This window comes from Rhinolophus sinicus, chromosome 3 (genome assembly GCF_057876585.1).
Source record: "Rhinolophus sinicus isolate RSI-liver-muscle chromosome 3, RSI-T2T, whole genome shotgun sequence".
Taxonomy (NCBI): domain Eukaryota; kingdom Metazoa; phylum Chordata; class Mammalia; order Chiroptera; family Rhinolophidae; genus Rhinolophus; species Rhinolophus sinicus.
The window spans coordinates 138,859,962-138,875,300 of record NC_142503.1 but is presented as its reverse complement, the minus strand read 5'-3'; the positions used below and the strand labels follow the sequence as shown (position 1 = coordinate 138,875,300).

At 37.3% G+C, this 15,339-nt stretch overlaps 2 protein-coding genes across 13 annotated transcripts in view; both read left to right on the top strand.

Annotated features, from left to right (window-relative positions):
- The window catches only part of TMEM87A (transmembrane protein 87A), a 35,887-nt gene extending 25,898 nt beyond the window's left edge, over positions 1 to 9,989 (top strand). For 4 of the 10 annotated variants that reach the window (XM_088797164.1, XM_088797161.1, XM_088797165.1 and 1 more), the window contains exons 13-20: positions 871 to 975; positions 1,904 to 1,962; positions 2,942 to 3,045; positions 5,465 to 5,538; positions 6,291 to 6,352; positions 6,875 to 6,930; positions 7,484 to 7,514; positions 8,732 to 9,989. In XM_088797164.1, the coding sequence (XP_088653290.1) occupies positions 871 to 975; positions 1,904 to 1,962; positions 2,942 to 3,045; positions 5,465 to 5,538; positions 6,291 to 6,352; positions 6,875 to 6,930; positions 7,484 to 7,514; positions 8,732 to 8,773 (533 nt within the window). In that variant the 3' untranslated portion in view covers positions 8,774 to 9,989. Of the gene's footprint in view, positions 1 to 866; positions 976 to 1,903; positions 1,963 to 2,941; positions 3,046 to 5,464; positions 5,539 to 6,290; positions 6,353 to 6,874; positions 6,931 to 7,483; positions 7,515 to 8,731 lie in introns of all 10 variants that reach the window. The other 6 variants (XM_019725414.3, XM_019725415.3, XM_074327875.2 and 3 more) reach the window with 3 other exon arrangements.
- Positions 9,990 to 11,741: 1,752 nt separating this feature from the next.
- The window catches only part of VPS39 (VPS39 subunit of HOPS complex), a 42,449-nt gene continuing 38,851 nt past the window's right edge, over positions 11,742 to 15,339 (top strand). Inside the window, exon 1 of one of the 3 annotated variants that reach the window (XM_019725417.3) lies at positions 11,742 to 11,963. In XM_019725417.3, the coding sequence (XP_019580976.2) occupies positions 11,891 to 11,963 (73 nt within the window). In that variant the 5' untranslated portion in view covers positions 11,742 to 11,890. The remainder of the gene's footprint in view (positions 11,964 to 15,339) is intronic. The other 2 variants (XM_074327876.2, XM_019725418.3) reach the window with 2 other exon arrangements.

Below are 15,339 nucleotides of genomic sequence, written 5' to 3'. Positions count from 1 at the left end.
GTCAATGTCTTTCAACTGTGCTTTGTAATTCTCTATGAATATTGGGAAGAGTAGAGAGGGAGGTGGGACTGGACCACATAATCAGATAACCCGATGATTAGGTAACAGCTATAAGTCTCTGTCAAAGGGCAGAGCAAGTTCCATCTCAGTTATTTTCATATCTGCTGATTCTGAAAGTTGGACATGAGAGCAGATACCATCTTTAGTAGTCATTATTTCCACTCCTATTTTTCTGTGGCAGCTTCTATTTTGGAATAATGTCTGAAAATGGAGAGTTGCTGCTTTTAGAGCCTAACTGCCTGGGATTCTCAGCCAATTGTAACTGTATGGTCCTTTTAATTCAGGATTGATAAGGCAGCTGATGACATGGCACAAAGGGACCAAGTAAGTGTAGGACTCTGGGAGGTTGTAGGTAATGAGTGTATTTATGACCCTAGACTGGATTAGCTGGGACATAGAGAACAGAGCTACTACCTTAAAGGAAAAAAGAAAATGATGCTAACTTCTGTTTCCTTCTCTGTTACTCATTTTCATTTCATTTTCTTTGATTGTCTTTCTTTTTCATCTTTGTTTCTCTAGGAAGTTTCTTCCTGTCTTTCTTTCTTACATTTTTCATTTTTTTCTTTTCTTTTTTTTTTTTCATTCTTATTTTATCCTGGTTTTGTCTTCTCTTCAGTGTCTCATTAAAAATGAAGACTTATTAATCACGGTGAGGCTGTGGGTGTTGGTGAGACAGAATAAGAGAGCTAACTGTAAGGCTTCTAGGATCCATAGCTCTATCAGTATCACCCTGAGCCTCAAAGAAATTTGAGGATTAATTTATTAGCTCGTTTTTTTGAATGTTGATTTCCTTGACCTGCAAACACATATTTATTAGCTTGACTCAAACAATGAAGCTATTAAAACTTCGGAGGAACATTGTAAAACTCTCTTTGTACCGACATTTCACCAACACACTTATCTTGGCAGTGGCAGGTAAGTTCGGGACTTTCTTCTCGCTGTTTAAATGCCATCCTTTTAGAACAGAGATTCTTAACCTGAGAGGCCGTAAGTGGGTGCTCCAAAATGACACAGAAAGGTTTGCACATTTTATTTGGGGAATGGGTCTTTAGCTTTTGTCTAATTATTGAAGGAGTCTGTGGTTCAAAAAAGATTGAAAGCCACTTATTTATTTTAAGTGTAATAGCTGAAAATCAATCGTATGTAATTTCAGTTCTTAGCGTATCCTTCTCCTGTCTCCATTCTTTTTCTTGAGGCAAGTTAGCTTGAATGCCATATATAGCATCTAGATTATTTTTAGAAGACAATACTAGCTTATTAGGCTTTATTAAATGCCCATAGAATTTTAGATGAGGGTACATTGCTATTATATTGCTTTTACATATGTCACTAAACTGGCATAAAATATAGACATTAGTTAGACCATAGCCAAAGCAAGCTTATTTGCCTACCTTTTGGCCCTTGTACCAGGAATGAAAGTTCTGGCCTATGATTGGAACCAATAGCTGTTTGTCTTGCAGTCATTTTATGAACCTTTTTTTCCATCTGACCAGCCAAAGAAAAATTAGCATTACTATAGTAAGGATAAAGGAAGGGAAAAAATCATATTATTGATAATGCTGGAAAAAGGCACATTTCCAATATTTTCTTTTCCAATTCTGAGGGTTGCTGAAGTAGCCAGATGATAACACTATTCCTTAAGTACAAAAAGGGTTGACAAGAGTGCATATTGTGGGCCTTGCTTATAGTAGTTAAGTAAATTTGTATTGAATAAATTTATTAAAATAACTGATAGAAAATGATTGTGCTGTGTTAGGAGTTAAGGATGTGTGGGAATTGGAGAATGTTACTGAGGATATAAACCAACATTCATGCTCTGACCAGGTTTTTTGTTTTCCCTTAGCATCCATTGTATTTATCATATGGACAACTATGAAGTTCAGGATAGTGACTTGCCAGTCGGTGAGTAATAAACACATGTATTTATGAGTAATGCACTGTTTTATACACAGATGATGATGTTGACAACGGTGGTAAAGTTCATATCTTATAAGGAATTAGGGCTAAGACTCCACTCTGAACGTTAGAATGCTTCCCTCCTCCTAAATATTCGATATTACTATATTTCTTGGTATGGTAGGATTTTTGTTTTGTTTTATTTTGTTTTGTTTTGTTTGGGGAGGGGTGATCTGACCATATATATATAATATATATATGTATAATATATATTATATATTACATGTATACATGTACATATAATATACGTACATATATATGTGTACATACATGTGTACAATGTATGTACATATAATATACATACAATATGTATATTATATGTATATATTATATATATATATATATATATATATATATATATATATATATATATATATATATATCTCAATATGAGGAGAGAATTTTGTAAGAGATAACCCAATCTTACCTTAACTAAAAATTCTCAAACCCAGAGTCCTGAACATTAAGTATGTGTAAATAATGCTAATCTGAGTAGAAGCCATGTCCTTAAGACATGAGCACAAAGACTGTGGCCAGTAGCATTTCTCTGGAGATGTCTAAGGCTTTATTTTAGTAAAAGTAAATAGAAATCAAAATTAGAAAAAATAATAATCTAATGTTACTTTCTCTTACCTTGTATAAAAATCCTTCCCCAAAGATTCTCAGAGCTATAAAGAAGCACTGACAAGTAAGTGCTCTAGTCACTTGGTGCCTTTTCTTTAACAACAGTAAACACTACAAGGGAAGGAACTCTGTTCTTGCACTGTGTATCCCGGCGCTTAGCACGATGCCTAGTACATAGCAAGCTCTTAGTAAATATAAATTGAATGAATAAGTGATTCTTGTTCTATGCCAAGGGCTTGTGAACAAAAGATTAAGGTAATGTATTAATATGAAAGTGTTGCACTTTTCCCTCTTTTGATAGGATTGGCGGGAGCTCTGGGTGGACGATGCCATCTGGAGGTTGCTGTTTTCCATGATCCTCTTTGTCATCATGGTTCTCTGGCGACCATCTGCAAACAACCAGAGGTTCTTGGACATTTCTTATTTTACCCTGCTAACCATTGAAGGGCCATGTCATCAGTTAGGCGTGGTTCAGTGGGTGACAGTGTCAGGGCTGCGTCACATCACTAAGGAACACTCACTGGGTCTGGTCTGGAATCAGGAGAGTTGGGTTCCCGTCTTAGCTCTTCTGTTAATTTGCAGTCTGATTTTTGGCATGCTGCCTCTTTCACCTCTCTGGACCTTCGTTTCCTCTTCATGTAATGAGGATGAATTAATTGAATTAATTGATATGAGGTCCCTTTCAATTCTAACATCTGATAATATAAGTATTTGTATGGGAAAATAAGGTAGGTGCATAGATTGTGACACTTGTAATGAGAATCACACCTGTCTGGTGTCCAGAAAGGAAGAACAATTTGTGTAGTCAGTAGCCCAGTCCACTTCATAACAATAGAGAGTAAAATGAAAACTTATGTGACTGACTTTGGAATTAACAATCCGCATGTGAATTTGCTTTGTCAAGCTATAGGCAAATCCCAACTGTTTAGGGAATGGCTACCTTTATTTTGTGACTGTCCCTACTTTTGTTTCCCCTTTTTTTCCTTTCTCCCCCTTATGTGTTTAGACAGTTAGGAGCTTATATCATGCAACCACACCACCAAAGAGGGAAAAAGATGAGATGGTATAACTAACTAGCTGTTAATAATTTTGTGATCAGACCTACCGATAAAAGGTTTATAAAGAAAATAAATGACATCCTTTCACCCCATGAAGATAGCCTAATCTTTTCAAATGATATACTGTGTTTCCCTGAAAATAAGACATAGCTGGACAATCCGCTCTAATGCACTTTTTGGAGCAAAAATTAATATCAGACCCAGTATTATATTATATCATATCATGTCATATATCATATCATATCATATACCCAGTCTCATAGTAAAACAAGACCGAACCTTATATTAATTTTTTCTCCAAAAGACACATTAGAGCTGATTATCCGGCTAGGTCTTATTTTTGGGGAAACATTGTTTTTCCAGTTGGGGTGTTACAGCATCCCAAGACCACCCATATGTTTCGGACTCATGGTACTCAGCATATAGTTGTACTTAGAGCAAAGATTTACTATAGTGATCTGATGAGATCAGCAAGGGAAAAGACACAGATGTAGTCTAGAAAAATCCGTATATTCTTGCCCTCTTCTAAGGAAGTATAATATATCAAGCGTGCTCTTTTTCCCAGGGAGAAAAAATCAGGTTTTTATTGGTAGCTGATCACATAAGCACCACCCAAATAATATGTACCAAAATTCCAGATTCCCAGGAAGAAAGCAAATTTTATTATAGATTGTATTGTGCAGACAGTCTAAGCACAGCGATCCACCCTTATCAGTTAGGGAACAGGTCAAGTGCCAGGTTCCCAGACACCAGCCATGGGGAATTCTTGTAAGGAGGTCCTTCTAAAGGCCTACTATGTTACCTGTTCTGCACAAAGGACACGGAAAATAGGAATAAGCTACAATGATGTATTACATACGCTTCTACATCTATTCTTATACACTGTAATACTCCCTTGTCCCATTTTTTCCCATCGTACTTTATAACTATTAATTATAACCAAGCTTGTTGATTATCTTTGAACTTTTTAGTGGTGGTTTTGGTCATAGAAAAACTCAAAAAATTAGTCAAATTTGTCATTTTTTTTTTCTTCGTGGATTGTATATTTTGTGTCTTGTTTAAGAAATCCTTTTCTAGTTTTTAAAGAGATTTTTGTATTTTTGTGTGTGGTTTTTTTTGTGTGTGTGAAAGGGAGATTTAAAAACATGGTAGAATGAAAATACTAGGCAACAGTAAATGGGGAGCAAGTTCGAAGCTAAAGCGTTGTAGGAATTACCTATCAGGCAGCTGCTTTGCTGAGTCTTTTGGAAGTTGTGAAGGAAAGATACCTGAGATGTACCAGATTAGGCCTCATCTTCTCGGTTCCCTACATGGAAACTGAGATTTTAAATTACGAGAATTTACTTACTTCTGTGTGATACTATGTTTGTAAATGAACATTTATTGAATGCTTACTATGTGTCAGGTATTATTCTAAGCACGTTTTGAAGTGGCTTATTTACTTTTGACTGAACACCTCTATGAGCAATGTTCTGTTATCCCCATTTAGAGATGGGAAAACTGGGGCACAGAGAACTTGTCTAAAGGCACAGGGAGTATGTGGCTGAGCCTGCATTCATAAATATGATACTGTCCTGCTTCTCCTTTGCTAATATAGGCAATTGAGAGCTTTCTGAAGGGGAAGACTTATTTTATTATTCACTAAACAGATATTTTGGATGGCCATAAATGACAATTTCAATAATTAGTCCTGTAAAACCCAGATAGTGGAGCAACTTTTGTAGTTTTCTAATTTTTCCCCGTCTATTCTACCTTTGTTCTGTCAGGTTTGCCTTTTCACCATTGTCTGAGGAAGAGGAGGATGATGAACAGAAGGAACCTATGTTGAAAGAAAGCTTTGGTAGTGATAAAACTCACCTTTTATTTGTTCTTTAAATATTATTTGCCGGCTTTTGGAAATAGAGTAAAGCAAGTACAGTTGATCCTGAACAACATGGGGATTAGGGGCACTGACCTCCCATGCAGTTGAAAATCTGTGTATAACTTTTGACTCCCCCCAAAACCTAAATACTAATTACCTACTGTTGACTGGAAGGAAGCCTTACGAAAACAGTTGATTAAGACATATTTTGTATATTATATGTATTGTATGCTGTATTACAATTAAGCTAGAGAAAAGACAATATTATTTTAAAAATCATAAAGAAGAGAAAATATATTTATTGTGTTTATTGAAAAAATCCACATATAAGTGCACATGCACAGTTCAAACACTTGTTCCAGGGTCAACTGTATAACATTTTGAGTATCAAAATCAAGAAACTTCGATATAAATACATTGTTTATTATTTTATAACTGTCCTTCCTCAGTTTGGTACGTGGTAAAGTTAGGGAGACGCAAAAATAAAGGTATAAATCTTAAGATGACACTATGGTAAATTCAGCAAATAATTGCACATTAGATGTCCATTCTGCTTATTAGAAATGAACTAAAAATTTGGCTTTGAACTTCCCAGCATAAATAAAAAGATGGAGAAACAACTGTTGTATAATTCAATGTCAGTAAGCTTAAAATAAATCTGTAAATCCATTTTTGGAATCATTGCTGGTCTATTGACATAGTTAACCAGTCTCTTTTTTTTCCTTCTTTAGAAGGAATGAAAATGAGAAGTACTAAACAAGAACCAAATGGAAATACTAAAGTAAATAAAGCAGTAAGTATGACTTCTTTTCTTTCCTGTTTGCTCTGTCTTCCCGCTCAGCAGTAATGTACAGACCTTAATGATTTTCTTTACCTATGCTATAATTAAGCCTACTTTTATGAATCCTTTAATATATATTGCATTTACATTTTAAAAACAGACAGCAAGTGATTCTGTTTAGGACCTATTAATCTTTAACTGATGGTTTGGCACTGTGTCCTGAAAAGATACCAGACTAGTCTGATGGTTCTGTTTAATGATTTTTGTCAATGAAGTCATAGCCTCATTGATAACCTAAGGTCTTTTTGGTAGTAAAGATCGAGATTTTTTTAATTAGCAGATTTTTTTTTTTTTAGAATTGTGGATTCACTCTACATTTTAATTATTTGATTTTTCTGTTAGCAGTCCCATTTATTATGTGAACATACTATTTCAGAGTGACAAAAGATTAAATTTAAAATTTTTGAGACCTTTAAATTTTTGCTTGAAATATTTTATTCATTTTAATAACAATTGGTACTTGTGTGTTTCTAGCAGGAAGATGATTTGAAGTGGGTAGAAGAGAATGTTCCTTCTTCTGTGACAGATGTGTAAGTCTGAATCATTACAAAAATCTTATTTCAAAGTTAGTATTACTTTTATTATTTTAATGAATGAACTGAAGAATATACTAAGAATAGAATGCTTGTAGTTAACTTTAGAAATGTAAGATTAAATTACTTAAAAGAATAATTAAAAGTGTTAAAAAGATGTTAAACAATGAAAGATTAGGAATGATCTACAAAGAAAAGTAATCAAGATTATTCGATGACATTTCTGCTTAGAAAAATTTAGCTATAGATCTTCAAAATCAATGGGATAATTCTTTTGGAATTTTTGAGTTCCTTTCTATGGCTGTCATTTTATTAAACATTGGTCCTATTACAATGCAGAACATGTTTTGTTTTTTCTATACAATTCCAGGAACTTTGCTTCTTTCTTTTGTATTTGCTTTCCCCATCCACCTGAAAGAGCCATTATTGAGATGCAAATCTTAGATAATTGTACAAAAAGTTTTAAATTGAAATAATTATTCCACTGTCCTTTATGAACCACTTACGGCTTTATTTTACATTATTCAATTTGGTGTTTTTCTCTCTGTAGAGCACTTCCAGCCCTTCTGGATTCAGATGAGGTTAGTAACCAAATTATGTGCATAAACTGTGGGTCTGGTGACTTAATAGGGAGTCTATATAAGTCCTCTCTTCAGGGAGATTTTATTTATTTGACTCAGTAAGAGTATCACTGAAAAAGGATGAGAATAGACATTTATTAGAACTCAAATAAATGTTTTCTTTACATGTCCCCCTTTTCCAAAGTTATATGGTCAGACTTGAGAATGTCTTTGTTTAAATTAGATAGTAAATACCATACTGCCCTGCTTTCTGATTTCTTTGTCTTAAGATATTCAGATTTAACCTTTATCTAATCTAAGCAAAAATAATGAAGAAAAATATTGAGAAAGGAGTATAGTAGACCAAAGCAAGATACTTAAGTTACTACCATTCAATGTTACTAATGTCACTATCCTCTTCAGATATTAAGGATTAAAGTTAGTACCTCTAATTTTTATGTTGATTTTTAATTCTTTAATATGCCTCTACACAGTTCATCTAGAAAGCTTCACAATAAAGTCTTGGGAACTAGTTCTGGGTAGGTTCTGAATATAAGGTTATTCTAGAGTCTCTTATTTCAGAAAGCGTTTGGAACGCCTCACAAAATTGTGGTGAAAACACATAAAATGACCATCCTAATGATTCTCAAGTGCAAAATGTTAACTGTATGTACATTGTTATGTTAACAGATCTCTAGAACTTTTTCATCAATATAATTTTAATCAGTATGTAATATTTCACTATATAATATCCACTATATGGATATATACCATACTGTGTTTACACAATCCCATATTTTTGGACACTTAAGTCTTTCTAGTAGTTTGTTAAAATTCTGAGTGTTACCATGGAAATGCTTGTGGCTAACTCTTTGCCCACATACTTGACTATTTCTTCAAGTTAAATTTCTGAATCATACACATGTTTTATCAAAGTTTAATCTTAAGTGAACATTTGTTTAATTATCTTAATTGTCTCTAAAACATACAGTTTGTTTTGATTTGTGGTTTGATGTCTGAAAGCCTAGAGATTTTGATTCAGTTGAATTTTGTGTGGGGCCTGGATATCTCTCTTTTAAAATTTTCTTAGATGGTTAGGAAACATTGCTCTAAATATTTAATGAACTTAAACAAGTACTTGTGGAAAATGTATGTGTGCATGATCTATGTAGAAGGTATTTGGAATGTAGACCGTTTAAAATTAATGTACTTAGAATAAACCTTTTTTTTCCCCCTAGGAACGAATGATCACACACTTTGAAAGGTCCAAAATGGAGTAAAGAATGGGAGGCTGTGTAGTTGAAGATGGCTAGTGTCTGGGAAGAGATCAGCTTCTGTGTCAGTCTTCTACACTGCTCCATGGGATTAAAGGAGGAAATGACATCTGATCTGTTCTTTGATCTTTGTGCATGGGAGCTGGCGAGAGGTGTCAGAACAAGGAGAACATGTTACTGAAAACAAGTTCATAGGAAGAGAAAAATCTACCAGTTTCTTAATTTACAACATTGATGCCCCTTTCCCTGCCACACCCTGACATGGATATTTATGCAACTTCTGTGTGTTGTTCCTGAAGCTTCTATAATGTTTAAATTGTTTAATCTGTCAAACTAAAAAGTTTAACATCTTCTAAAGAACTGCGGCATCAACACTATAGTATGTAATCTCCAGGAGCAACTGCCTGTGATTTTTATTTATTTAGGGAGTTACATAGGTGATTGGGGAAATTGCTAATGATCTTTCCGTTTCCTGGGAAGCCAAGGTTACATCTTGCAGAGATAGTTTTGAGGGGGGAAAAAAAAATAGAAAAAAGAGTCCTGACTTAAAGAGCCATGGTTCTAGCAATGATTAAAAGAAAGAAAGAAAAAAGAGAGAAACTGTTACAGTGTAATTCAGATCATTTAAAAAAGCAAAATCAAGTGCAATTTTGTTTACAAATGGTGTATATTAAAAGATTTTTCTATTTCAGATGTACTTTAGAGAGAAATATTAGCTTAACTCTTTTGACATCTGCTATTGTGACAGATCCCATTGCTGGCAATGTGGTGCACACTCCAGAACTTGTAACTACTGTTTTGTAAGCCTCCAAGGCAGCATTGAGTCCTAGGCAGTGCTTTCTTTGCCTTCATGCCATTCACTGGGTGTTGCACTAGGTGCACAGAGGCACTCTAAGTGCTGGTGAGTGAGCACCCTGCTAAGAACTGTAATTCTTCAGAAGCAGGAGCTAATACAAAGGAAACAGGTCCTTCTGGCGTAATTTAAACAGTTTTTTTTGCATGAAGTAGTGTGGAGGCCCTGGACTGCTGCTCATTCTGTAGGATTGACTGTTGTATCTGGTGTTGGTTTAGAGACTGTTTATAAGAGACATCACAAGGTGATGGGATTCATTTGAAGCACTATATTTCTGTTTTAATGGTTTTGTCCACTTTTCCCTTCCCAAGAGTTTTGTTCTACATAGAAAGTTCATGCCATTTTTTAATATAAAAAATTTTAACAAAATTAATGTGTTTCTCTTTTTTTCAAACTTTCTCTAAAAACCCTTCTTTCTCCCATGGGAGATTTTCCGTCTGTGGTTTTTATTCTGTATCATCTGTTGAAACCAGTGGCCCACATGACCACAATCTTCACTAACTCATACTAATGTGAAAGTGTTCACATTTATTTAACATTTTTCTATAGCTGTTTGCTGTCGTGATTTAAAAAAAAAAAATCACCTAAGGAACTGAAGTCCCGCCCCTTCCGCCCCTGCTCCCAATGCACCTTCAAGGAATGCACCAATGCTTGGGGTCTCTATTTCACCCTAGACCCAGAGTTTCTCCGTAGTGGAGTCCGAGCAGTCATTGGATTAACATGGAAAGGAAAATATCTTTATCCTTATACCTTATAATTAGGAATTAACTGTATTCTCAGATTAACCTTTTGCTAAAGGCTGGTATAACTGTTGTATGCTTGTGTTCTTCCTTAACGAAAACTTAGCAAATGAATGATAGTCATAATGCTGCAGGTTAGCTGGTTAAATAGTTTTTGAGGCTGGTTAGATGTTGACTTGGGACTAGGAAAAAAAAAACTGTTAAGCAGGAGTATGTAGGACAAATTCTGTAGCCTGGGACCTGATAATTCTATTTCTTACTACTTATGTTACTATGATTGTATATACTGTATCATTTTTTTCTGAACAGGTTCAGAAGGCATTTATAGTATTACATTTATTTCAGTCTTGGTCCTTGGGCCTGGAACTACCAGGTATTATTAGACCTTCTTCCAGCATAGCAACTAATTGTAAAATTTCAAGGTGTTCAGTTTCTATGGTAAAAAATCAAACAGCACAAGATTTGTTGAGCAATTTCTGTGGTTTTTCTTGAAAATATTTGTCAGGAACAGCATTTGGTAAAGATGGGACAATATTTCTCATTTACAGACATTGTATAAAAATAGTGACCAGGGCCAGGTTTTTTACGTCATACCATAAATTCACCTCTTTTTCCTTTTATATTTTTGCTTTAAACCAAAATGCTTCATTTTATGACATACCTGGGTTTTTTTGTCGCTTTTTTTTTGGGGGGGGGGGATTGCCAGATACAAATCATCCTTGCTTGTGCTAAAGTGCATGGACTCACCTGGGGGACTTATTAAAACAGACTGCTGGACACCTCCCATGCGGCCCCTACCCCCTGCAGTTTCCGATTCAGTAGGGCTAGAACGAGGCCTGAGACTTTCTTTGTATTTCTAACAAGTTCCCAGGATGATGCTGATGCTGATGCTGGTCTAGGGACCCCCTTTTGAGAACCACTGGCCTGGAACCTTTAAAATGCAAGGGTAAAGCTGGGATGATAATAGTAGTCCTAAAACTACCGTTTATTGAGTGCTCCGTGTGTCAGGCGTTGCTAAGCTCTCACAACGCTAGCTAAGTAGATAACACTGCCACTTTGCAGACAAGGAAATTTAAGTCCTCTGGAGATTAAATTTTTTAAACGTCACAGCTAATTTCCTAAGTGGCAGATCTCCATCACAGTTCTGACGCCAAAGCCTGAATTCTTTCACCACCACGCCACACTGCCTAAAACAGTTCTAAGATAAAGATATTTTCCTCTCCGCGTTAATCCAATGACTGCTCAGACTCCACTACGGAGAAACTCTGGGTCTAGGGTGAAACAGAGACCCCAAGCATTGGTGCATTCCTTGAAGGTGAGTTGGGAGCAGGGGCGGAAGGGGCGGGACTTCGGCTGCGGAAGGGGTGGGCTTAGGCAGCAGGAAGTTAGGCGTTGATGGCTCTGTTGTTGAAGGGCCTGTAGTTGGGGTCCTTGGCCGGATTCTGGGCGGCCGTCTTCTTAGCCTGGTTCTGGCCACGAGCCCGGCCGGGTACACTCAGGGTGACTGTCGAGGCGACGCTGCTCGTCGCCATGCATGACGCCTTCGAGCCGGTGCCGATCTTAGAAAAGCTACCTCTGCAGATCGACTGTCTGGCTGCCTGGGGTGAGCCGAAAGACCAAGGGGCTGAGGCGGGGGAAGGGGACGGGCGTTTGGCTGGATGGGCTTCTGTCGGACGCTGTGGAAGAGTGCCCTGGGATGAACGAGTGCAAAGCATTGTCGACAGCGAGGGCGGTGGGGCCGTTTTGGCGATACCTCGGGACCCAGGCATTTTAGGGACGTTCCACCTGCCCTTGTTCTTGGTGCAGAGTTGGAAGTTGAGTTTTCCTTCTTAATTGTACTCAGCTTTGGCTCATTTCGATTCCCAAGAAGTCTTTAGTGTGGAGGCACAAGCAGTGGAAAGTATACAGCTTATCAGGGACTTGAACTTACCCAGATGATTGTGTTGCACTGATTTTGGGGGGAGTGGGTGATGGGGCGGGGGGGAATTGAACTAGTTGATACCATATGCCTTTTACCCCCGTTAGTGATGAATCATTAATCGTTCACTTATTATTGTAGGTAACTCACGTTGTTACTCTAAACTCTTAATCTAGCCCAGTGGTGGATTGCCTTATATTCAAAGTGCCCAGGTTACCCAACTGTGGGTCAGGAGCATCACTCCAGGCTGTCATGAAATCGAACCCATAAAAACTTGCATAATCCTCTCCGGAGTGGCCAGTGCAGAAAGCAGGGTCAGGCCCCTTTTATTTCTAGTACACTCCAGAATACAAAAGGGTTCAGGGGTCTAAACCTTGACTCTTAACTATGAACATTATGCTCCTATCGATGAGTAATTGTGCCTAACAGCCACCAAAGACCACACAAATAATTTCAGTATTTCCTGATAATGTCCAGGTACTAGAAATCAAGGGCCTTAAAAAGGTGGCTCAGGACCCTTCATCAGATCTCATACTGAGCTAAGTACTGCTGAGGCACCTAGTGGAATCTCGGTGGTGGCTGGCATGTTGTGCAGCAGCTGTGGACAGTGCCACCCGGTCAGCCTTGCAGAGTTCTTCAGGGCCTCTTTAGGGTGCTTCCACAACAAATCTTCATGTTAATGTGCCCCCCTTCTGCCTTTAGCAGCCTTGGGCCTCTTTGAAAATCACACCTCCACAGTAAACTGTCCTAGTCCTTTGGGTTAAGGAGAGAATCCTGCTTCCTCCAGATTGCTCAAGAAAGCCTCCATTTTCTGTCATTAAATGCTCTCAGTAAGAATTAAAAATAGAGGAGAAATTTTTTTTTGGAAATGAAAGACCTGACACCACACAAAGGGATTGAATTCCCCTATTTCTTCACCAAATATGTGTTATGTCTACATGGACTAGTCTCTCTGCTAGGGACAGGAATACAAGGATGAAAAAGGCACAGTGCCTGTGCTTCTAGGACACATGGGGGGACAAAGACATAGACCAATTATGATACAAAATAAATGATACGAGGGTCATATGCTGCCTATTAGGGAAACATGGAGGAGAGGTACCTAACTCTGCCTAGGACATATGCTTCTGAAAAGGATGGGTACAGCTGCTTGCCACACTTTGCATCGCTTGTCACATGCTTGACTCATACCCTGTGGGATTAGCAGTACAACTGTCTCAGCCTCTCTCACCAACTCCACGTTGTTACAGTAGAGTTCCTGTATCTGTGCTTTTCAGGAAGACAGTTTTGAAATGGTAGGTAGCCTTTGGCCTGCCTTGATCTCACTAAACAAATGCCCATTGCTTCCTAGGATGCTGTGGTAAGTATTGGGCTGCAAGAGGCCATTTATCACCTCCTGCCTCAAAACTACTTTATTTTTAGACTTTAGCAGCATTAAATACTGCTCTTTCTAGTTGTTACTCCTTTTACCTGTAGTTCATCCAGGAACCTCCAGGAGCCAGATCATGCAGGGCCAGACAATATTTGAGCTGGAAAATGTCTTGAGACACCATAATCTGTCTCCTGGGAAATGGAAATGAGGATACTAATGATGACTTCTCTCTAAACTCCAGTGTTGTAGAATGCGGCTGCCTTTTCAGCATCTTCGTTTGGATGTCTAGTAGCATGGCCAGAACAGTTCTTGATGATTACACTCTCCCCAAACATGCCTGTCCCTCCGTATCCCACATCTCAGCAAATAGCATTTCTATTTACCCACCTGGCTAAGGCCGAAAACCTTGGAATCATTCTGAATTTCTCTTTTTATCTTACACGTCACATCCAATCCATCAGCAAATCTTGTCTGCATCACCTCCAGAATAAATCTAGAATCCAATCATTTCTTTCTATCTCCACTTTTTCTACTCTTGATGAAGCCACTATTCTCTCTTATCTGAATTACTGTAGTAGTCTTCTGACTGATCACCTTGTGTTTGCCATCCACATAGTATTTTATCCACGTAGAAGTAGAGCGATCCTTTGAAAACTTAATCTAATCACATTTCTTCTCTGCTCAAAACCCTTCAGTAGCTTCCCATCATTACTAGAATATGTTCCAAAGTCCTTACCATGGCTGGCTAAACCTAACATGATCGGACCTCTGGTTACTTCCCTGACTTCATCTCCCATGCTCTTACCCCTTGTGCCTCTCTGCTACTAGTCACATGGTCTTCTTTGTTCCATGAACACACAAAGCACATACCTACCTCAGGGCCTTTGCACTTGCTGTTTCCTCTGCCTGGCACTCTCTTGCCCTAGATATTTCATGGCTCATTCTTCATTTCATTCAGATCTCTGCTGAAATGTCACATAAATCAGCAAGACCTTCCCTGGTTACCTGTATTAAAGAGAATGCCACATCCACCAAATGTGCTATTCTCTTACTCAAGCCTTATCTTTCTTCTTAACATGCATTGCCACCTAATGCTATTTTATATATTATTATTGTCTCCCTCACTCTATATTAGAATATAAAGTCCTTCAGAGCAGGGACTTTGTTTTGTATATTCTTTATTTGCAGTGCCTAGTACAGTTCCTGACTCATAATAGGTATTCATTAAATATTTGTTTAATTAACTAATAATGATATTAATAGTAATAGTTTCCATTTATTGAGTACTAATCACATTGAGCTTTTATAGACTAATAACTCCATTTTGCAGAGGAAGAACCTGAGAATTTAAATAAATTTTTCAAGGTCCCATATCCAGTAAATCATGTTTGATTCTAGAGCCTGGTTCCCAAACTTTAATGTATATTCAGGGCCTGTAAAAATAAGGCAAATTTGTGTATGTGTGTGTGTGTGTGTGTGTGTGTGTGTGTGTGTGTATCTATATCTATGTGTGTATACACAATTATATTTGCTTATATCATCCAAAGAAACAATGGAAAGATAAATCAAAAGTTACCCAAATGGTTATTGATAGCAGGGTGGAGTACACAGGGTGAAAGCTAGACTTCTCACCGTTTTAGCTTTGGAACTACATAAATGTCTCCTATAAAGAAAAATTTAAATTAAAAC